The 25,079-nt window shown below is 34.2% G+C and overlaps 1 protein-coding gene across 1 annotated transcript in view; it reads right to left on the bottom strand.

Annotated features, from left to right (window-relative positions):
• Positions 1–23,611, bottom strand: part of WDPCP (WD repeat containing planar cell polarity effector) — a 72,237-nt gene extending 48,626 nt beyond the window's left edge. Inside the window, exons 1-4 of the mRNA XM_063316886.1 lie at positions 23,520–23,611; positions 5,021–5,103; positions 4,336–4,380; positions 3,146–3,196 (exon numbers count right to left, since the gene is read on the bottom strand). Of these exons, the coding sequence (XP_063172956.1) occupies positions 3,146–3,196; positions 4,336–4,380; positions 5,021–5,081 (157 nt within the window). The 5' untranslated portion in view covers positions 5,082–5,103; positions 23,520–23,611. The remainder of the gene's footprint in view (positions 1–3,145; positions 3,197–4,335; positions 4,381–5,020; positions 5,104–23,519) is intronic.
• Positions 23,612–25,079: the final 1,468 nt, after the last annotated feature.

Raw genomic sequence — 25,079 nt, 5'->3', positions numbered from 1 at the left:
CATTATGAACACTATCAATCCCATTATAAATGTGTTTATAATTCAAAGTGTCTACTTTTGAAGTAAGTACATTTATTCAAAGTATGAACATTTACCTTTAAAACCCTAAATGGTTTGGACTCAGAGATCTACAGAATGTCTACCAATTATCAGCTAAACTCTGACAATGCTAAACTCTGAAAATGTGCTGTGAGTCTTTGCCACTGTCACCAAAGCATGACTGGGAAGGAGGGCCTTCTCTGTGGTCAAGCCTGGTCTATGGAACATGTTATCTATTTAGCCCCTTTTCTGTCAGAGAGGTCCTTATTCTTCCAGCTGTCTGACCTCCCAAGTTGAGGAGTTTTATTAGTTTGGTCCTTTCCTTTTAAGCTGCTTTTAACTACAGAACCTGTCTTTTTCATTGTCTTTACTTCTATATGGGTCTCTTGCTATTCATCCATTCATGGGTTTGTTTTATGATTTTTGAGTTACTGCGAGCACTCATGAACTATTTCTATAGTGGAAGAATGTAAATCTTATTCAGTTTATAAATAACTACTCAGGAAGGCCATTCAAGTAAATACTCCCTATCATAGGGACAATCCAAATGAACATGTAGAGTAAGAGATACTGCTAGTTGAATTAGCCAAATAACTGGGAAAACAGTTTGATGGTAAGTTTGGATGAAGTGGTGGGGTATGGAAAAAAACTATTCTTTGAGGAAGAGATAAGGAGTGGTGGAAAAGAGCCCACCCACAATGAGAGCACATAGGAAAGAGCCACTCATCCACAATCCTGGGATGAAGTTGAATGGGTCAGGGATTGCTGCAATATTGTGGGTGGTCAGTGTATATGTGATGGGTGGGTGAACAGTTCAATTCCAGATGCTGCTTCCCTTGCTTAGATTTGCTGGACTATGACCAAATAAAAAATAATTTGATTTGATTCCCTGGCTTAGAGAACTAAGACTGTTCAGATTGATTAATGTGTTACTCAATTTGGAACACTTTAGCTGGAGCTATGGATCATTAGGGGATCATAAATGTAGGGAAGCAAATTTCCAAAGAGACTGTCAGTGAGAAGCATGATGGCATTGGGTTGATTGTTGCTAGAGAACAAGGGCCTTCAAACTGGTGTTGTTTCCAGCTTTTTGTCCTTCTTTCTTGCATCTGGGTGACTTGGGTTGCTAGCTGCTGCAGCCTCCAGCTGCTGTTAGTTAACACCAGAGCTGTATACAAGTACAGATGGGAAAAGGACAGGGACATTGGTCTTTCTGAAATCTGCACTCTGGGTGCTGTAACAGCTGTGATTGTAAGATTAAGGAAAGGCATTATGGCTTTTTATGAGACCTCAGTTATAAAGCTAAATTATAGAGTTATAGAGCTATGCGACTTCAATCTCCATGCCTTGGGTGTGGGTTCAGACTGGGCTTGGGATTTCATGACCTCTATGGCAGCCATGAGCTTGTCCCAGGAAATCTCTGGCCCAACACATTTAAGCAGTCATATCTTAGACCTGATGGGAGAAGTGGTGACATAATGGAGGATTTGTCATCAGTCTTCATGCATATATTCATATTGTCACCTCACCTGATGGCCTGTCCCAGGCAGGGCCGCAACTCACCCAGGGCAAACATGGATTCCATGCCCATTTTGGCGCCCCCCCCCCAGCACGGTGCCCAGGGCACATGCCCCGCTTGCCCCCCCTTAGTTGCGGCCCTGGTCCCAGGTGCCTAATGGATCCAGGTGCCTATTTCCCAATGATCAGGTAGGCAGTCTGACTGAGCAAACTGTTGTTCTCTCAAAATCAGAAGCAACCAGGGTATTGGATGAGATGTTGTGATGTAGAGGGAGTATCCCTCTCCTGGTCCTCCTGGATGTCTCAATGGCATTTCATTAAACATGGCATTTATTTGGGCCACCTAAAAAGATTGGGAGCTGGCAATATTATGGTGGTTCTACTCCTTCCTGTACAAGAAAACGTGAAAGCGGCATCCCCCCAAAGGGTCAGACATGACTCAGTGCTTGCACAGGGGACCTTCCACCTTCACTCCTTCCTGTACGAACAATACTATATAGTTAGCATGCAGCAAGAATAGTTGAGCCCTTGGTTACTCTAGTTTGGCATGACACAGGGTCTAGTCCTCTTTCCCATGTTGTTTAACTCCTATCTGAAACTATTTGGGGAGCTTATTTGTCAGTTTGAGGTGAGGTATCATCAATATGCTAAAGGCCATGAATGTTGTCGAGATCCTGATTAAATCTGCTTTGTAAGCAGTGACCTGGTTAGTAATGGGGGGAACCAATTTAGTAGCATTACAGCTTTAGTTTGATTGTTGCTTGGCTTCCAATAGGCTCCCAGATCCAATTCAAGATGTTAGTTTTAACCTATAAAGCCCAACATGTCTCTTCAGGGTGCTCTCCCTCAATTGGAATCAGTCCATTGAGTGAGGTCATCTTGAGAAAGACAGCTGAGGATCCCTACTGTAAGGATGGAATACCCAGTCACAATGGCTAATTGCAACTGGGTGCTCCAGCCTTACACAGTGCTGAAGAAGAAGCGAGGAAGGGGTGGGACAGAAGCAGAAGGCGGGAGGCTTAAAAGAGAAAGCGGGAAGAAGTAGGCCCCATTTGTGGCTTTAACAGAGTTTGATACTGTCCCAATAAAGAACTATGCATATCTCTAGTGGCTTGTGCTGTGAGTTGCTGGATTTAGGGCATAAAGATCAAGAACCTCACACCTATCCTATGTGAAGTGAAAGAATCGGTATCAGTCATGGAGGTTGCAATTTGAGAGGAAAAGAGACCAGAGCTTAATATTTGCTTTTGTAGTAGTTCTTCTACCCCCCACACCTCCTTCATGAGGTTAAACAAAAAAACAGCCAAATAATCTATTTGCAACCTGGTGCCTTCCAGATATTTTGGCCTACAAGTTTCTATCAGTTTAGCTATAATGAATGAGAACAATAAGAGTTATAGTCCAAAAGATGTGCAAAGAAACAGACTGTCTATCTCTGGGATAAGCTGCTACTTCTCTGACAAGCTAGTCCTCTAATCTAAATAGCTAGTTCTATATCTGATTTTAAAAATGCAAAGTTAAAGAAAAACATACATTTACATATTTGTCCATTTATTTGTAGTAACCAGAAAACAGAAGATACTCTTACATTCTGCTAATTGTTGCTTCTCATATAAATAACCAACTTTCATTTTTGGCTCTACAAGAAGAAGAAACAAAGTTGAACTATCTCCATTTCTATTGTCAACAAACTGCTATTTTGTATTTTGGAAAAGTAGAGGTATTTCATAGGAAAAAATTAATGCTTGTCTATGACCATAATAAAGATTTGATTAAGTAAAAATTTAACATTGTTCCCTTCTTGGATAAATTAAATTTGTAATAAAATGGAAGCAATCTCAACAGGTGCAATGATACTAAACAAGTTTTATTCTAATTAACTTTGCAATCAAATCCAAGCCAGAAGCTAAATCAGTCTGTGCTGCCAGTGGAGACAGCATGGAATGCTCACACAAACTACCACTTTAATATAGACCAAAAAAGGAAGTCATTCTAGCTGAAAAGACCTTTTGGCCCATCATGAATCTTCCAGGATTAAAAAGTTTAATCAGATAAAGAAAATTGATCATTCACTCTGAAATGCCCATTTCAAATATCAGGTAAGGAGGATCCAGGAGACAAACATCAGTGCATTCCTATGAATTTACAATGCCCTCTACTGGAAATTCAATAAATAAAACATAACAGGCTCTACCAATTTAATATATTGTACTGGATTGCATCTTTATTTTTACACAAGAAAATTTAAAATTTCTGAAGTACACACTTTTGTGCTGAACAAATGTTTAAAAGTAGGTTGAGCTAATGGCTAACTAGCAGCAGAGAAAAATAGTTAGGATGATAATGACCAGTTTTGGTCCATGAGAGAAACAAAATCCACGATTGAACAAGAACTTCATTAAAAACAAAGAAGTAGAAAATTGTAGAAATATTTGAATTTCCCACATCTCATCAGCAAATAAGATACTATAAAAAGCAGGACAGGAAAAAGAAGGGGAAACACAAGGAGGATAATATAGAAGTCCGTACAGACAATCTTAACAAATTATCTTAACAAGATGTGCAGAGTTAAATCCTGTATGATTTACTAGATATTATACAAGTTTCAGAATGCACTATGACTGTTGGAGTAAAACAAGCATTTCATGACCAAATTCCCCATTTTTGAAAGTATATACTACATAAATTGTTGCAAACATAAAAATACACTAATTCTGAAATGCTGAAGTTTTAACTGTAATCTTATTATAACTCTTATTATAACTGTCAGATTTTTACCTGGTTCCTTCTTATCATGGTACTGGTAGATGCCAATATCTTGATCTGGATAATTAAGGAAATATAACCTTAATTATGGTACTTGAAAAGAAGAAAATTTCTTTGTTCATCATAGAAAAATAAGGCATGCAGCGATACAAATATTATTCATGTGTGAATTTCTAAAAGTTTTCAAATGGAACATCTGCAAAAACTTTTTACCAAGTTGGAAGGCACAGATACATGAGTGACAATTTCATATAGACATACAGTATGTAGATATACATACATATACATGTAAATACCTGAAAAATTATTCGTTGCAATGACAACGCTGTGTACAGCTAAGAATATTGACTGTAGCATATTAAATAGTGTGATATAGGTTTGCTTGGTGTTGTATAGTTCGGATATTATCCTCCCTGAAATAAGCAGCAAAGAAATTCTATGATCTACCCTACTTTCAGCCCAACATTTTACAGGTAAGTATTCTTTCTTGCAAGCTGTTAGGAAATCAGGTTAGAAATTACTATTTTTTGTTTAAATATTGTTGGTCGGATAATGAATGCTGGTGGAGAATGAACAACAAGCTTTTGTACACTGTACGATTCTGGAAACTAGATGCAATGCATTATATTAAGTTTAATATTAACATGGTTTGGTAAGTTCCTTTAAAAAACTGGAAAAATTATAACATCTGTTTTACCTTCAACATATAAGATGCTCTTCAAAGACCAGAGATGTATTTCAGAGAGAAAGACAGTCATCTATAACAGTCTGCACTTAATTCTAGAGTAAAAAGAGATAGAGGCAATGGTAAGATGCAAAATTAAGAAATTCCTTTATTATTGTACAATGGTAGGACCCAAGAACACTGTATTTTACTAATTTTTAATGGGTTGACATTTACTAGCTGTATTTATTTATCTAATTTAAATTGAATAAATTAAATTATTTCAATTTATAATTCAATTTAAACTGTATGTATGTATGTATACTTCCCAAATTTTCTACTTTAGGGTTGTATTCAGTTGCATCCTTCCACCAGCAGAACTGATGATTCAGATTCCCCACTTATGTACTTCCCCAATTTGCTTTGGAGATTTGCCGCAGAGATTATGTAAGGAATGCCAATAGGAGGACAGAAAGGGAGAGAATGCCAGTAGTATTAGGAGATATTGGATCTAGCCTTCTGAAATCAGGTGTTGTTGAAAAGGAGTGCTTGAATGTAACATAATCATACTGCCATAAATCTTGGCAGTAAAGCTGCAGAATAATAATTTACATAAAGGACTAGCAATTGCTTTTTGAGTAGATGATGGTGTTGATGCCTGTAGAATGCAAATACGGGGGAAGGACATTTAAGGTGAGCAAATACAGCATCCCTGATCTGAAATCCAGCAAACAGCCTGGAAACAATATAAGAATGTATACTATTTCTTGAAATGACCCCTTGCGCATGATTTTTTTAAATGCACAAGATAGTTTATAAAGCCATCTTGAAGATCCATTAAAGACATCCAATGATTTCTTCATATCTGTGCTGAGTGAATATGTAATAGTATTTATATATTTAATTGTGAAACATAGAAAGAGTTATTTATAAAAATAACTGTTTGTATAGTTTATCAAGGTGATAATTTTTGGTAGCAAGAAATCATAGTTAAGAATTTCAGCATTCTGTTATACTATCTTGACTTCTTGTTTGCTGGTGAATCCAGTAAGTAAATATTAAAATATTTACTCTCTGTAGTACAAAATAACTAGTTAGTTACCAGTTCTTCAAGCGATCATCTGTGAATTTACATACATAGCCATATACTCATGCAGAGCCCCATTTGAAAATTTTTAGAACTTAAGAGTGTTTGGTGTGAACTCAGCCCATGCATACCATGGTACTAGGCATGGCTCCCACCAAGCTCACTTCAGCTCCTAAAACCACTGCAGGCAATCTGAAGAAATAAAGGCATTTGAGACTATATAGTGTAAGACAGCAGATGTGTGAATTTATAAATGACCATTTGAAGAACTACAGTTACAGATAAGCATCCAATTCTTAATTATGATCTCTGCAATTCACGTATGGATGGCTTGCAAGCTTTTCATCTGAACCAGCTGGATTAAGGTGGAGAGATGAACCCATATAGCTGTCTGGTATAGTTCTAGAATGGTTATGACCAGGAGGAAGGCGTGAGGAAGTTGGCATTTAGCAAATGTTGAACCTATACATGTTATGGGAAATAAAGGTATGCTCCTTGCTATGTGTTAAGTTCCACTACCAATCTGAGGACAATACTTTGCAGAGATACCATCTGACACTGAATTTCAGCACATGACAGTGACCAAAACTACATAAAGAATATTCTACGCACAGCAACTGTTTGGCAATTTATGATCCTTCTAAAAAAAGGAAAGCATCCACAAATGCCACTACACAAGGAGTGGACATATAATCAAGGATCCAAAAAGATTGACTGAATTGTCTTAAATGTTGTATAAATATGTTATTTACTTAGAAAGAAGGAGAAGGTATTTACCAAAAGTTGAATCTAGCCATGTTTTAGGGGGTCATGATATGTTCCTTGAAATATGTTAAGTTCCTTTTTGTTCCAGGTCAGAGTTGAGTCCAAGCTCTTCTTTATAAATACAGTCAGTTCATCTCTTGTGTCATTTGATTATGTGCCATCAAGTTGGTGTCAGCTCTTAGTGACCACTTAGATTTTCTGCAGGATGATCTGTCTCCAATCTATCTTTCATTTCCTCCTCATAAATGACCAGGCTGGTTCTCACAGTGGCAAGAAGTCTAGTGAGCATTTCCAAAACAATTAGCAAGTGAAGATTGTTTTGCCTTCACAGAAAAGACAAGTCTCTAGCACCAAAAAAAAAGCTGCACATCAGAATTTTGCCATCTTAAATTGCTTATATATAGATTTCTCGCTTGAAAGTAGAGTATTTGCTTGAATTCTTGTGTTGTGACCTTAATCTTTTTTTTAGTAAATATTACCATATTATTAATGCTGTGATATTAATCCTCTTTAAAAATAAATCTTACTATTACTACTATTATTAATCATTTGCAATAATATGTAAATGATGGAATTTATATCACTTGTGTTGTCACAATGATATATTCTTCACTTTACTATACTTTGGGGAGCAATGGACAACCCCTCCCTCCTCATAGTCCATTAAAATGAGTTTTCACAATATTAACATTAAAAATAAGAAAGGAGAAAAAATTAGAGAATTTCAACTTAAACTTAAAAGATAAACACCTTATCACTATGGTAGTCAAAAACAAACTAAAGGAGGTTTAGCAGCAGCTGCATCTCACTACATGGTATATACGGGTGTGGCTCTTGTGAAACAAGAGCTTTAGAAGCTACAGATCAGGGCTCCAAACAGGCTCATAACCCATGTGTATGAAACACAGAGGCCAAAATGAATTTTATGCTTTACTGTTATTTCAATACATAATGTTAAATCAAGTTGTTACTAATCTATACAATTCAGTAATTTATCTCACTTAATCAGATTCTACATATTTGGCCTGGGGGTAGTTGGTGCCATAGCACCCCCTATTGATTGGGATTCCATCTCCTCTTGGATTTTATATTTATATTTATATTTTTTATCTTATTTATGCTTTTAAAGTGTGATTGAAGCTTAGATGTTTTTATTATTGTTTTTATTGTAAACCACCCAGAGTCCCCCATTGGGGGAGATGGGCGGTAATATAAATTATATATATATATATATATATATATTTGGGTAGTACTATTGTGTGCTATTTCTGGCTTTAGACCACTGAGTTGAAACAGGAAATTATTTTCATCTATCACTGTTACTTATTTCTAAAACACCAACAAATGCTAGATTGTCTACCCTATAAGCTTCTCTCTCATACTTAGAAAGTTAGACTTTGAACCTAAGAACAATGAGCAGTTTGCCTGAGGGAAAGAGTTCCTATACCCCTCCTCTTTGCTTAGAGCTTTTGATACTTCCTGAAAATTTAGTAGTAATTTGTGCAGCATAAATGAGGGAGAGTTAGTGAAAGTGGCAAGGCTCCTCCATCTCTGGTGGAATTACTTTTTTATTTGCCAGAGATGTGGAATCTATGGTCCTCCAGATGTTGCTCCAGGTGCCAGCATCCCTCACCATTGGTCATATTGGCAGGGTCTGCTGAACTTTGTTATTCAGTAACACAGAGAATGTTAGACAAGGCATGCTAGGAAAAGTAGAAGATGGAAAAAAAATGAGACAGGTAGGTATTAAATGGTATACGAACAAACAATTTTTAAATTATCACTAGGAGGTACTACATACATGTTAGAAGATAAGGAACGTAATGTTCCCTACAAGAGCCTAATTCAAGGAATTAAAGGTTTTGGAAACCAAGATGGGGAGAGGGCATGAAGGGGAGATGTGGGAAAAAGTGAATGAATACATTTTCAGAAAATCAGATGTAACAGGATTATGGAGAGAGCAGGAAGAAATGTATGCAGATAACAGAAAAAATATATATCTGGCAAGGTATAAAATTTAAATTGGGACAAAATTGTTGAATGGAATTATGCAGAGAAAAAAATCAAATACTGAGGTTATAAGTGTCTGTAATAGAAAAAACAGTTTAATTAATGAAGGAAAAGTGAAAGAAAGGATGACATAAAAATTCCTATTTGAGGAAGGACTGCTGTTTTTAGGCAGAGCTGAAAAACATCAACATCTTATTTTCACTTAATTCTGCTTGTTATTTTAAACACTACTATAATAACTGAAAATCTATGTTCTTTTCTTACATATTCATTTCTTACGCTAACTGATGTTAAACTGTTTTTTTCCTACACATTTCCTAAATTCCATTGAAGGGGAAGAAGGAAAAGGAAACTGAAATTTTCCTCTATCCTGATTCTCCCTCCAGTATATTTTAATTTCTAATTTTTATTCTCCAAATGAGATTCTGGATAGAAAGTAACCCTGAAAATTTGGGGTGGGAGCATGACCCATAATTTATCATTAGGGTATGTTTAGTTTAGCTGTATTGACCATATTAAGAGAATGCAAAGGTCGCTTTCTACTCCGATCATTTATATATTCTATATTAACAGCACATTGGTATTTTAAAATGCTAAATGTTTGATAGTATATGTCTTACAAATGTATCATTTAATTGTCACAGACTGAGGGATAAATAAGCCAGTATACGGTATGATTGGAAAATTACACTGAAACTTTTATTGTCATAAGAACACCAACCATGAGTTGTATAATAACCACTGGGGGGTGGGGGGGTACATTATCTGATTACCTAAGAATAGTGGCCTGAAAATCACACACTGTAAACTTATTTCCATTTGCTAAGAAGTTGTTTCATGCTTCGCTGAATTAATTCTTCAAATTTATAAGAAGTCTGGATATAAGACCTATCTTTTGAAATTACAAGTGGTTATGTTATAGCAATAGTGCTTTCAGTTTTAAGACATTTACATGTGTAACAATACCAAAATTATATCTTGGACTGAGTTTCTTCTTCGGGGCAAACACATGAACTAGAAAATTTGCTATTCAACTAAGGCTTCCAGTTTAATAAACAGAACAAATTACAGTTCTTAAGTCTAACTAAAATATTAGCATCCTTAGCTCTGCTTTAAAATTGTAGGGAGTCACTGTACACCATTTGTATAATAAACCCTAATCACTCATTACTTTGATGTTACTATGTGTGGACATACATCTTGTATAAGATTTAACAAATAATATTTGAAAGCCAATTATGAAAACCTGTCCAAAGTCTAAAAATAACTTTGATACAAAGACATTGAAAGTAAATGTGTGCATGTGCTTCCCATTTTTCAGTCTAATGGGTAATATCCCAAACACAATCCCTTTACTCCAGATATTATATAGGTGTGAAAAAGCAATGATTTTCTCCTTTCTTGAATACTGAAAATTATTTATTCTATATTCTACTTGTTTTTTTAAATAAATAGCATTGTTCTAACATTATTCTGAAAGCCACCTTTTAATTAATGTACATCAAGAGTTACAATAAGCATAGCTATATTTCAATAAACTTCAGATAATATGAATGGTTAACAATCAGATTCAATTGTATATGGATTTCACTTCCAATATTAACGAAGTCATTTTGTTTAAAGTGATTTTGGAAGCTAGTTTAATTTTTTTTCCAAAATAAGTTTGTAAAGTTAAAAATAAAGAAGCCAAAGAAAATACAATACAAAATTACTAGAGCTTTAACAATGCAGGGTTAAAAGCTTATTTTTTAATTTGCTAGAATCTTTAAAAATATGTGTAGAATATTTGATAGATGAATGATTTAAACTAGAGTAAAGATATCCAATGATACAGTCAATTACAGAAATGTGAAATGCCCTCAGTTCAGAAGAAAACTTTTAAGTATTACAATTAATTCCCAACAACGCAAGTTATAAGTTCATATTTCAGACAGTAATTATTTATTTCAAAAATATGACTACTTCAATATGATTAACAAAAAGTATTTGTAAGTACAACAAATCAATTTTCAATAGTATTCAAAATACATTAATATTCCAAAAGTAATTTCTATAACCATATTATTTTCCATTTATAATATTGTCATGGAAAAGCTGTAGGCACATTTATTGGTTTAGGGCTGTTGAAGTCAAGTAACCTGACTTATATGGTTCATAATTTAATACATTTTGCTGATGTAGCAAATAGCAAGTCTCCTTAGAATACTTTTGTTTAAACTGCAGGTATTAGATGAGGTAATAACTACAATGCCTATATGTAAGTCTTCCTTTTTGAAAACTGTACAAATAAGAAAGAATCCTTTCCTTTCTTTGTATTCCATTTTGATCTTCAAACAGGATTATATGAGAGAGAGAAAATAATAATTGTATTTAGAGACGTCCTTTTCCATTGAAAGAAAAGACCCATCAGCATTTACACTGAAATAATCCAGTGTGTCCTTCTATAGACAGGAAGGAGAAAAAGACTTTGATGAAAGATTTGAAGTTTATCAACCACTTCTATAACTACATTCAAATAATTATGAAAAATAAATATACTAGTATAAATGTAAACGTAAATGTGGGATCACCAATTATTTTTCTGTTTTCAATGTATTCATTCTTTTAATTAATGACTCAGTACACACTTTCTTCTGGAGGTTAAAAAGCTTACTCATTTAAAAGAGAACATTTTTAGTCATTCCTTTTCTGCATAAATACTTAGTTCCAAGACATGCTGACTAATATGGTATAATGGATTTGCATGTTTTTTATGATGCATGGTGCTGACAATACCAAGGCACTTATCGTACAGACTGAAATACTTTACAGAATTGAAATGAATTTTTTCTTTCAAAACGTTCAGCCAGCCCTTGCCACTGGCTAGATCAGCAATGATGCTGATTTGCAAATGCTACTTCCATTCATTCCATAACACTCTACATTTCATTCCAGTCTTTAACTATTTATCTTCTAGTCTATCATTATAGACATACACACCTTTTCATGATTCTTACATTGCAAGCTAACTATTACAGGACACAGTAGTAAGAACCACTCAATACTTTACAGCCAGCATACAGAGATTGCTGAAAATGGCTTCCAATAGAGGAGCTTCAAGAGCCTTATGTGAAAAGTCATTAGGAATTTGGCATGCTTGTAAGACAGGAAACAAATGTGTTAAGCCTCCCCAATTCTTATTTTGAGACTTATGTGGGAGAATGTATCACACTACCAAAAGTGACCATATACTGCTGAAATTTAGCTGCACAATCTTGAGGAACTCTACAGTCAGAAAAATGGAGTGTGGAGGCTGCTGAGGTTACCATCCTTATCCTACAAGTGATCAGATTAGCACACACAGCAAGAGATGATCATGCAAGTTGAAATACCGTTTTGGGACAGACTGGAAAACTAGGGTTACCTGTAATCTTACTATCCAAGTATTTATTAGCTCATTTGTTACACTATATCTGTTCCGTTTATTACTATATCTGAATTAATTAGTCTCATTTCTGTTGTTAGATGTCTTGATGGATTTATAGTGGTTACTGTGAGAAAAATGGCTTTCTTCCACATTGAAAAAAGACCTATTTTACCAAGGAATTCAGCCATTTAAAAATAATATGTATAAAGAAAACATTTAGAATATTTATTATCCAATTAACACTTTTTCCAAATAAACAAGAATTATGAATAGTTTTGTATGCTAATCTTTTCTTCCTGTTTTTGGCATATTCTTACATGTTTAATTTTCAGCTCAAGTGGGTGGTCTTAACCCATGATTATCAGTTGCCTCTGTATTAAAAAATAATTTAGCATAAAGTGTATTAAGTTCAGTTTTATGTAAGATTCAATTCAAATCAAACCTCATTGAAGACTTTTGGATATCTTTACATTATCAGTTGCCCTACTTTCTAGAATTATACTTACATGAATAGGCATATGTTTTCCACATTTATATTCATATTTCTGCATTTAAATGATTCTGCATGTTTTTACTGCACTTTAAAATTTAAACCCCCAATCTCTTTTGTTTTTATCATATATATCACATGATACATATGAGATTATATGCAATAATATGAAGAATGTCAAAGAATCAGACCACAGACTCTAGGCAAAACCTATCTGTTTGAATGAGAGTCTAATGGTTCTGCTTGAAAAACTTACATAGCAAACAATGCTTTGTTTATGCATTTTCAAGACTAGTACCTTTTTTTCTGATGAGGGGGTGCAACTTCAGAGAAAAACCTCCATACAGTGTTTTACTGCCTAAAGCTATAGAATACAGCAGTGCCTACCAGTGAAACTGAAATAATATATTAAAAATATGTGAGGGGTGAGCAGGGAAATAATAGGTAACAAAACTACTTGCAGTGTTAGAGGGATTATGGATACATTAAGTATGTTTTATTTTAAAATACATTTTATTTATTTATTTTGTCAATGTATATGCCTAGTTGTGTATATTCAAAAGACATTTGTTTCTGTAACTACCATACTGTAGTTTGATATATAACGTACTCTTCAATAATGCTTTACATTCATTTAATTTTACTCACTGCTGTTTTTGGCATTTACAAAAAAGTGTAAAATCTGCTTTTTTTTGGTGTTATTAGAAAGTACAATTTATTTAGGTAGTAAGAGAAACAAAAAAAATTATATTGGAATCTGAGAAGCCAGATAGACCCTTAATGCAGAAGCACCCTCTAATAGCTGCAAAGCAGAGTACTTACTGAAGCAACCTACAAAGCCTTCGGATCATGAAGAATGTGGAAGAGTTGATCTGCCAGAGTCATACATGATGAGTTGGTCAGCTTTATAAGTTCTTTAAATCAATTAAAAATAATAAATGTACACCCATATATATGTACAACACATTGCTGGTGTGCTCAATATGAATAAAATAAAATAAAATAAAAATAGTTGCTTGAATCATTAATCTTTTCAGCAGAAGAAACAGCAACACTGCAGATGTTTACTTCATTTCCAGGCTGGAAAAAGGATAATAATTTCTGCTTTTAATGCTACCATTAAAATCATATAAACCTTGTGTCTAACTAACATGTGTAAGTAACTGAGAAAATCTAGCCCAGATATCCAAGCAACTTTCATGATCAGGCAAAGGGCCACAGCTTAGTGGGAGAACTATGCTTTGTGTGTAAACAACTCTCATGTTTAATCCCAAACCTCTGCAGGTAGGAGTAGAAAACTTCATCTTATGAAATCCTGGGGTGCTAATATCAGTGAGCATACACTCTACTGAGATAAAAATATAGATTTCAGCATAAGATTGCTTCCTTTTCTCTCCCTTCTGCTACCATTCAATCCCATTCTCTTTCACATATGAAGTCTCATTGGCCATAAATATTACGGGTACCTGGAAAACAGTTTTATAGTGGAGGTGCAGAGAACAGTCTGATCTGTAAAATGTGGGGAAAAAAATCTATTTTCAGGATTCTCTTGACCCAAAACATTCTTTTTATAATATTAGCACCTGATGAAATGGGAGGAAATAGAAAATAGATCCAAGGTCAACCTCCCCTTCCAATGGGAGGAAAATATGTTTATTATTTTCTTCCAGGTGAGCAAGCTAATTCCCTGTATGTGTTGTTCTGAACCCTCAAACCAAACAGATTTCCCTTATCGAACCTTAAGCAGGAAAGCCAGGCAGATAAGCAACCTCTAGGAGAAGCAACTCCTTGCTTACAGCTCAGATCGTTAAATGTAGAAGATTTCATACCACCAACAAAGTACACACCATTTTTTTTTAGAAGGAATTGTGTTCACAGATCCACCAACACATTTCGCACAAAATCTGTGATATGATTTTAGGGCCTACTGCCAAAAATTGTCTTCATGATAAAAAGAACGTCCATAAAACTGGCCCCAAAACTGGCTCTTGCACAAAGGACATAAATTATCCTGTTTAGATTCAAGATATCAAAAGCACAATTTCTGTTTCTAGTACATTAACAAGAACTCTTGCTGGCAGGAGTAAATAATATTTAAGAAGCATGCAGTTTGTACTTTGAGGAGATAATATTAGACCAAAAGGGCTCCAACGGTCCAAAGTGAAAGAACAGCTTATTTAGCACCAAACAACCCAATGAATGAACTCTTATTTTTCTGGTACACAAGAGACAGAAAGAATATTTTTATATTGATGACTCTGTAATTTCTCAGGATACCTATTTCCTCTAAGAGAGCCTTTCAGAAATGCTTTTCTCATTGCTCATGTAGAAAAGGAACATGCTATTTTAATGTATTGAGCTTCTGGTTTAATTCTTCACAAACAACAAAAATAAAAACACATTTTTGAACAATGGAATGCATTAAAAGAGTGGGAAAGTAAGAAGGGAAAAAAAAAACCCAGAAGCTTAATTTGGCTTTACATCACAGCTAATAATAGAATGTCTCTCTCCACAGTTGTGTTAGGGTTGTGTTAGCTGTGTTAATCACTTGCAGTTTTTGTCTGTTACTTAAAAAAAACACCACCCTGAACGATACAAAATCATGAGCTTTTAGCTTACATATTTGCATATAAACTAAATGGATTAGAATGGAAGTAGGAGATTTTATGGAATTCACCCCACCTACCCTGACTCTTAGTTCCTGGTATATATTTTACTGAAGACACTTCAAATTGTACTCTACTTCATATTGTGGTAATTACATGGGAGCAATTTTGCATGATAAATCATACTAGATTTATGACTCTGGCCACTTTCAAGGTACCTTTTTCCTCTAGTGGAAGTTTTTTTAATTAGTAACTATGCCATCCTGCCAATTTGTCAGCTCTCTTAAAATTGGAAAACATTCTCCTAACATGTGTTTTTCTGTTCACTGATGGCAATACAAATCATATTACTTAAAATGTGTTTGTATAATTAGATGGGAGAGGTGCCCTCAACGTAATATTTATATACTTGCAATGTATATAATAAGCAGCCTAGTAGTGGAGATTAATACTTAGGTATAAAAGATTGATCCTTAAAGTGATACACTGATATAAACCTCATTTAAAGTGAATACTGTTTCTGCTGGCATACTGCCTTAAGTAAACCAGGCCAAAATGCAGCTTCTGAGAAACTAATGCCAACTCTCCAATGGTTTGTAGGTCATCTAAAATTTTTTATTTATTTATTTATTTATTATCCTGCCTTTATTATTTTTATAAATAACTCAAGGTGGCGAACATACCCTAACACTCCTTCCTCCTCCTATTTCCCCCACAACAACAACCCTGTGAGGTGGGTTGGGCTGAGAGAGGGTCACCCAGCCGGCTTTCATGCCTAAGGCCAGACTAGAACTCACAGACTCCTTGTTTCTAGCCCAGCAAGCCTTACTTTTTAAAAAAAAGAATACATAAATAGCTTATTTGGATGAAACATTTGTTCATAATTTATGCCAAGATTAGTTCCAAATGGTCTCCCAGGAAAGTTAAAATATTTATTTTTATAAATGAGTACATGGTTGTGATATATTTTGATTTCCTCAAAGCAGCTCCTTAAAAATATTTTAAAATCTCTAAAGTATATTCAACGATTTCTTTGAGGAAAAAAAGCCACCTACATTTCAATTCATTAGTAACTTTAACTTTGGCTCTGCCAAGATAACCAATATGTACAAGAAAACTTGTGCATTCTCAGCCAGGTGCTTTTCTTCTTCTCTTTTTAATTTTAATATCAAAGTATTAAAACAATTAAGTTTCATTATTAACATTTAATTATTTTAATATCTTGAGATTACATAAAGAATGCATAATTTTGGTAGGCATGCAGGTGAAAAACCACAGTCTATTCCAAACAAGGAGAAAGCTGTATTTCATGTTTTCACCCAATCAAAGGGCAGCATCAAATCTAGACAATATTGTATTACACATAATTGCTTTAATCCTAAGGCATTTTAAGATGTATTTGAAGTAATACAAGGGAAGTCTGTTTTACTATTTTCACAATGAATCTGAAATTACCCGCTCCCTGTCTTGTGAAGACTGTTATTTGAAAGATCCCTCTCTGAAGGATCTAGAAGGTAAATAGTGTTGATACAAATATTCTGATATATTTAAATAACTTAAGTGACCACAGTATTATTCATTATTTAATATTGTTATAAAGCTATGGAGCCTTGTAAGCAGAAGACAATTTTAAATCCTCTCCAATATGGTACAAAATAAGAAAAGCTTTCACAAGTAAGCTATAAACTATCTTTACATAATAGTGCCATCTGCTGGCAAAATTCTATATCAGAAGACATACATGTATACTGTGTGTTACTCACTTTTCAGAGTGAGTAATGTTAGATAAAATGCAGAAAATGAGTTAACAACTAGTAAGTTATCCAAAGAAAATAAGGGGTGAGATAAGAATAGGAAGCATATCTAAAACTAGTTTATACCAGAGCCATCCACTATTATCTCAATACTTTTCTATTCTTACAAGCCATTCTTGTTTCCACCATATTCATACACCACTTTGTACGCTGCTTTTGATGTTTACTTTCACCTCTGTTTTTCAGAATCTCATCATCTTCATCTAACCTCCTGGTCTTCTCCCACCTTCCAACCCATTCACTTTTCCTTCTTATATTTATTTTCTCATTCAGTCTTCATTCATTCTCTTTATGGGATCAAACCATCACAACACACTGGTCACTCATTTTTATATTCAATCAATATCCATTTGGCATACATTCATTCTTGACTCTATCTTTTCTCAAATATCATTTTTTTATTATGATTATTGACCAGCATGAGATATCGTAAAACTATAAGGCATACAGTCTAACCTATACACTACAAAAAAGCATCTAGGTTAAAATCTGCCAGAAATCTACGAACTCATTATAACATTTAATATTTATTTCAGAACTACCAAATGGACTATAAATGATATCAATAAGGACTTTGTATAATATGAAACATAGCACAGTATAATATTTCTGTTATATCAAATGCCTATATTTTAGATTAAGAGTATTAAACTATATTAAAATACCCTATGCTAAATTTTATAATAAAACACAATTAAAAAATGAAAACTAAAATGTTAAAATAACTGGTGGTAATGAACAATAATACAGATACACGGATAGATCTTTTTTTGGTCTAATTATTAAATCAAATCAAATCTTGTTCATGGGCTCAGACCAAAACAAAATATAAAACAGCAACACAATAAGAAAGAAAAGTGAGATAAATTATAGTAAGTAAAGGTAAAGGTTTCCCTTGACGTAAGTCCAGTCGTGTCCGACTCTAGGGGGCAGTGCTCATCTCCGTTTCTAAGCCTTGGAGCCGGCGTTGTCATAGACACTTCCGGGTCATGTGGCCAGCATGACTCACAGAACGCCGTTACCTTCCCGCCGAAGCGGTACCTATTGATCTACTCACATTTGCATGTTTTCGAACTGCTAGGTGAGCAGGAGCTGGGACGAGCAACGGGAGCTCACCCCGCCACGCGGTTTCAAACCGCCGACCTTCCGATCGGCAGCTCAGCGGTTTAACCCGCAGCGTCACCGCATCCCCTTTAAATTATAGTATAGCAGTAAAAATAGCAGTAAAAAATAGACTGCAAACTTAACAAAGAAACAAAAGAGAGCCAGTTTGGTCTAGTGGTTAAGGCACCAGGCTAGAAACCAGGACACTCTGAGTTCTAGTACCGCCTTAGGCATGAAAGCTGGCTGGGTGACCTTGGGCCAGTCCCTCTCTCTCAGCCCAACTCACTTCACAGGGTTGTTGTTGTGGGGAAAATAGAAGGCAAGAGTATTTGGTATGTTCACCGCCTTGAGTTATATATAAAAATAATAAAGGCGGGATAAAAAACTAAAAAATAAAGGCGGGATAATTTTTTTTTAAAAAAAACTGCTTTTAAGTTTCGCAGGCTAGTAATGCAAATGTAGCCATGGTATACGTTATCTTACAGTCTTTAATCAGAGTTAATGAACATAAAAATCTCTTCTTGTTTTACTATGTGTGTTTCTTAAAAAAACAATCCCACTGATCGAACTTCCTTATATGTTTCCCATTACATACAACTCTCCCTTCCATATCACCAAAGCAAAACAGAGAGGCGGTTGGCCCCCTTGTTGTCTCTTGACGGGGAAGCACTACCCCTGAAGCAGCAGGTCCAGAGATTGGCGTGCCTCTGGGCTCATAGCTGCTGCTAGTTGAGCAGGTGAAGACCCAAGTCATGAGGGTTTTTGTCCCGCTTTGGCTGGTGAACCAATTACAGCCCTACCTGGAGCAAGAGAATCTTGCCACGGAAACTCACATGCTGATCAGCACTCACCTAAACAACCTTTGGTAGCAACGCCTGCACTTTGGAATAGCCTTCTTGCTGAGCTTAACTTTGCCTACACCTTGATTTCCTTCAGGCAGATACTAAAAACTGGGCTCAATTTATAGACTGATTGGCACTATCTAGACTGAACATATGTATGTATTGTCAGTAAGTCCATAATATGGTTTTATTTTATTTTATTTTTAACCTTGTTTTTCCTGCTTTGTATATTGTAATGGTATTTACTGCTGATGTTTTATCTGTACAGCATTGTTAACCACTGGGACTCCTACAAGATTCAGTGGTGTACAGGCTGAATAAATAAATAAAGAGGGCAGAAGCATGCTCTTACACATAACCATTTTCATTTTTTTTACTCCCCAACAGTTTTAACACAGAATTGTTTGTGCATATACAATAATTGTTAATATATTACACAATAGTGTATACTAGCATACACATGATTAATATGCTCATTTTCTGATAACTGTCACTCAGTTTAATTTTCCAAAATGTTCTCATAATTATTGATAAAATATTGCAGTATAAAATGCTTTCTGTTCGATTCCACACACTTTTCATTCATCCCCCTCCCCCTCCCCACACTTCCTTCCCCCTCATTTGTGTGTGTGTCCTTGTCCTATTAATTAGCTTGATATAATATCATAATGCTTATTTTGAGATATAACAATAGATACTGTAAAGCTAAGGCAATATCCACCTAAGACATATATTTAGTAAATGTAAATGTTTCAATGGTCTCCTATTTTATAAATATGTATTTTTACAGAATTGCAATAAAACCTGTAATGTACAAAATGTACACTGTATTATTTATATTAACTTATTTCAATAGGATGATCCAAATGGCAAAATAGATTTTACAGGTGCTGAGAAAAAAAATTATACTATTACTAACACAGACCAAAGTGTTCCTTCATCTCATTGTGAAATTGCCATTTTTCTTTTCCTGTAAACACTTTTAGCAACCATCTACTTTTAAAAGAAATGAGGAAAGTTCCTAGTAAAAACCAGAAGATTCTAACTGAGGAAATGGTTAAACTTTTCAAATAGTATTGTCCATTTCCAGCATTCTTATGTAGGAACCTTTTTCTATTGCCATTCAGTTCTTGCAATGTTATTTGTAGAAGTAGGGCAGAATAAAACATTTAACTAAGTAGGTGCTTATAGTTAACATTTATCATTTTTTTGTTTGGGGGTGCTAAAATCTGGATTTCTCAGAACTGTGGAAATCAGTTTTTTCTTAGAATCTAGATTCTCTGTGGATATTACTGGCGGTGATATCTGCAGCTTTGAAGTTTCCTCTAGGTCTGTCATTTGGTTAGGCTGCTGATTGGTACCTGGGGTGCTTTGTCCTCTGGGATGCTATTTGGCTTTAATTCATCTCTGATGATAAGCAATTTATGCATTTTATCTGTTTTATATAAACATCAAAGGGAGTAGAGATACCTACTATGCAAGCCCCATTACAGATAAAAAGATGGTTATGTGATCTTATTTAGTTTTAGTGTGATTCTCTAAAGCTCTCTTGTACAGTTTTCATATACAGTGGTAGGTAATATCTCTTACTATGATAGGGATATTCTATTACATGGTTAGTAATAGTTCAGACTTTGCAAATATGCTGAAAACAGATAAATGAATTTTATATGTGCCTAATTTTACTTTGAAATTCTGTACAATTCTTTGTCTGATAAATATTGCCAGCTGCTTTGAAAACACTATCTATATATTTGACATCCCCTATTCATGGATTTATACAGCCAGTAGTATCTATTGAGACAAATGTTTCTACTACAAACTTGATTCTGGAGAACTAAGAGCTGAAAATATGTGTTGTCCATAAATTAGCAGCTATTTGTGTGATCTATGTCTTCCTACAACATGGATTTTATTTAGATTTACATTCTAAGCTATTTTGGCTTTCATTTAGAAAAAAAATGCCCAGCCAGACAGATGAATTTTATATAATGTTACTTTTTTGCAGTCAGAAATTTTAAAATTGCCCACCTAATTGTAATTGTTAATTCTATTGGATAAGGACTAAGTCCTGATATTGGCAATGATAAGCTGTATACATGTAAGTGCTTATTGTACCATATCTATTTTATGTTTATTTGTTCTACCTGACATCTGTTCTACGACCATAATAAAGTTTTGTTACTTGAATCAAATATGGGTTAAGAATTACACAACCGAGACAATAAAGTGATAGAAGAGCATTATGAAGGATTTAATCCATGCTACATGGAACCATATATATCTACATTTGAATACTGCGGGATTGATGGTAACCAATGTTTTGAGACTCACGCACTACCTCAAAGTCATCTCTGATATGAATAAGTTTACAGAATCACTATGATATAATCTTCCCTTACTAGATTACTACTACTGTGCATTTACATCAAAATACTGCAGCAAATTTTTATTTATTCATTTATTTTATTTTTCAAATTTATATAGCCACCCATCACACAAACAAGCAACTCTGGGTAGTGTACAAAGAGCTAAAAACAATCAATAAATACATTAAAAATATTAAAACCCAACTAAAACTATTTTTCAAATGTATATAGCAGCCCATCTCACAAACAAGTGACTCTGGGCAGTGTACAAAGAGCTAAAAATACATTTAAATATATTAAAAGAAAACCATCTTGTTTAAAGGTCCTGTATGTAACTAGAAGCTGATCTGCAAATAAAATTACTGTCTGGGGACATATGATTTCTTCATGGTCTGGACAAAATAATAATTTAAATAATAATGATTATGGGCTAAAATTGAATTTGTTCTACACTTTGATTTGGGAAACTGAATAATAGTGTAATTTTAATTAATTCCTAAGATTTGATCCAAGGAGCCCAGTTAGGAAGATATAAGCAAGAACTTACAGAGGAAAGTCCCCCCCCCCAATCCCATTACATATATTACATAGCCAACCACTTTTAAAATGCCAATAATTTCAAACATTATTTGGGAAGAAATAAGCTAAAACAGAGAGAAAAAAATCTGAATTTGGAAGAGCTTCCACACATTAGAAAAATTGTGAAGAAATATTCATCTGCTTGACTTCTACTACTAAAGGCATAAGAATACTATTTATGTTTTAAGTAATAATTACTTAAGGACCAATTACAAATATGTGGTGTTTCCATATAAAGAATCCTAACCTTCAACTCTCTTTCCCCAGGGGTTCAAAAAATGCTTCAGAACATCTTTTTAGATGATACAAAGCTCCTTTGACAAAACTAGCCCCTTTCTGTTAATGGAATTCTTCCACTTAACTGTAATTAGAAGCCTTCCACAGATTAAAGGAACCCTTTGGTCAACAGAAAATCAATCAAAAAAATCAAACATACATATACGATAAAACAATAACATCTATATACTACTAAAACTCTCATGTCTGTTTGATACTTGTAACCTTTAACTGGGCGAAATGGTGCATTATAGGCCAACAATTTTTGAACCAAGATACCTCAAATGAGCTACCTTATGGAATCCAAACTCCAAAATCCAGGACCTGTGACTCAGTGGAATAGAAATTTGGCAAATTTTGTAAACATTTTATGACATAAAAATTATCATAAAACATTTTATGACATAATACAAAATGTCATAAAACACTTCCTGTGGTCAATTCCTGATGTCTGACTATACAGTTCAACATCAGCTACTTTCAAGGCAGATACATCTCTGAACATCTCCCTGAATTTTTAAGGGCTTTTCCAGTACATTAGAACTCTGCCATTGTTGAAGGCATTGAGGAATCTGGTAAGGAATTATCTCTAAAACGATGACCCAATGGATCATGGGTTGCCTAGTACTTATTATTAATCACTTACTGTAGATTAATGGAACCTTTACAAATCTATAATTGGAAGTAAGCTTGAAATTAACAGAACTTACTTTTGTGTAGTGATATACAGAGATGTGTTATTAGCATTTTAAGTTAAGAAAAGAGTTCAGATAAAAAACTATTAATCATTCATTTTTAGTCAGAACTCAAGAATATCATATCTTCAAGTAATATTTTGACAGTAATTACAGGGTTATAATAGGACAAAATTTGTATATGAAAATTTCATAGTGACTTAATATAGAGTTCAATTGATTTCATTGTAAAAATTAGGTCCATGTATAACTGTTTTATTGAAAAATAACATATTTATGTACATTCAGTAATATTTCTCACTCACCTAAGAATACAACTGGCTCTGCTTTTTTTTTTTTTGAGTGGGACACCTCAAAGTTATCAAAATAAGAAATCAACATCTCCATTCTTACCCTATAAAAGTCTAACTATTGTTTAGAATTAGAAATAGTAATAGCAGTGATTCAAGATTTTTGAAACATTAAAGTTGTATTCTTAAGTATACTTACCTGGGAGTAAGCTGATTGAATTCAGTGATATTTACTTCTGAGTAAACAAATGTAACACTGCATCACAAATCTTCACACTCCAGAGGCTCTGTGTCAAAATATAAGAAAGGAATGGAATCAGGAATTGCAATCCTTGCTTGCATTCTTAAAATTTAATTTGGGGGGGAGGCAAATTCCACGGTTTAATGAACCAACTTCCCACATCTCTTCCATTTGAGACTTCGGTCAGTAAACATAAATTTTTGGGGATCAATCCTTCTGTTAGAAACTTTGATAGTTTATTGCAATAATTCAACCCCAAAATGGTGATGGAATTTGTGAAAAATATTTACTTCACAAAAACTGATTAATATATTAGTATATGTTTTACAAAATGTTTGAGAGTTATTGTAGGGGCCTGCCATTTCTTGTATGTTATTTCTTCCATCTTAGGTCATAACAGGGCAAGATTTTTAGTTTTCTTGCTTGAAATGAATCTGTAATCTATAATCTAAATGTCTAAGAAATATAAAAAAACATTGTGTGCATATAAATAATTAAATAAATAAAATTTTGGGCTGAAATGTTCACTCCATCACATATTCAAAATATTTCATCCATTTCCTTGTCATTTTACATGGAAACAATTCTCTAATTGCATATTTTGTGCCTGTGGCAGTTTATTCCTATGCCTTCCGATTTCTTGTATGTCTTGAATTTTCCTGGAAAGTTAATTTTTTGTGCTATGAATGGGAATAAAAGCCTCAGGATTCTGTCATCTTAAGAATATGGGAAAAATCATTACTGGACAATGTGGAAGTTACCTGGAATAAAGTAATCTTTTAAATTAAGTAGATACTTATTTATATATGCTTGAAGACTGAACACTTCATTTATAAAGTCAATGAATAACAAGAAAGGTAAAATAACCTTTTATCTTCTACAAAGAGGCTGAAGAATAACTGGCAGAGATGAGCAATATCATGTGTGATTAATTAGTTATTTGAAAAGCAATCTAAGCAATCATCAAGTAGGTTGGTTCTAACTTCTGATCAACATTACAACCTATGGTAGCATAATTTTTGGATTTTCTTGCTCCTTCCAAATTCTATGCTTGCTTTCTTTTTTTTTTGTAAAGTTTTTCTTTACAAAGCATTCTGGAGAAGGACAATGTTTACTCATTCTTTTTTTCTATTTTGGATGATCCTAAGAAAAGAACTGTGCAACTATACTTTCTAGAGTCTGTTACTATTGGGTGGTGGGCACTGAACTGTTTCAGTCTTCAGTAAAATCAACTGCTTCAATACTGTCACTAGAATAATGTGTGAGTCACACTGGCAGCTAGATGTAGAGAGTTGGTAATGTGGTGAAAGAGTAGTATTTAAATCTCTGCATTTACCTAGGAACACTTAACTTTTTATGGTCAACTTCTTATGACTATAGCGAGAGCTTCTACTATATGTTCTAGACTGAGAAAGGATGAATCAGCAGACTGCCCTAGTGCTTATAGTTGAATTCCACTTTTTGTAATTCCAATATGGAAATATCCAAAGCCTTATTTTCATTTTGCTTTGACAAAGG

Source organism: Candoia aspera, chromosome 1, assembly GCF_035149785.1.
Source record: "Candoia aspera isolate rCanAsp1 chromosome 1, rCanAsp1.hap2, whole genome shotgun sequence".
Taxonomy (NCBI): Eukaryota; Metazoa; Chordata; class Lepidosauria; order Squamata; family Boidae; genus Candoia; species Candoia aspera.
This window is presented reverse-complemented; position numbering and strand designations above follow the sequence as displayed.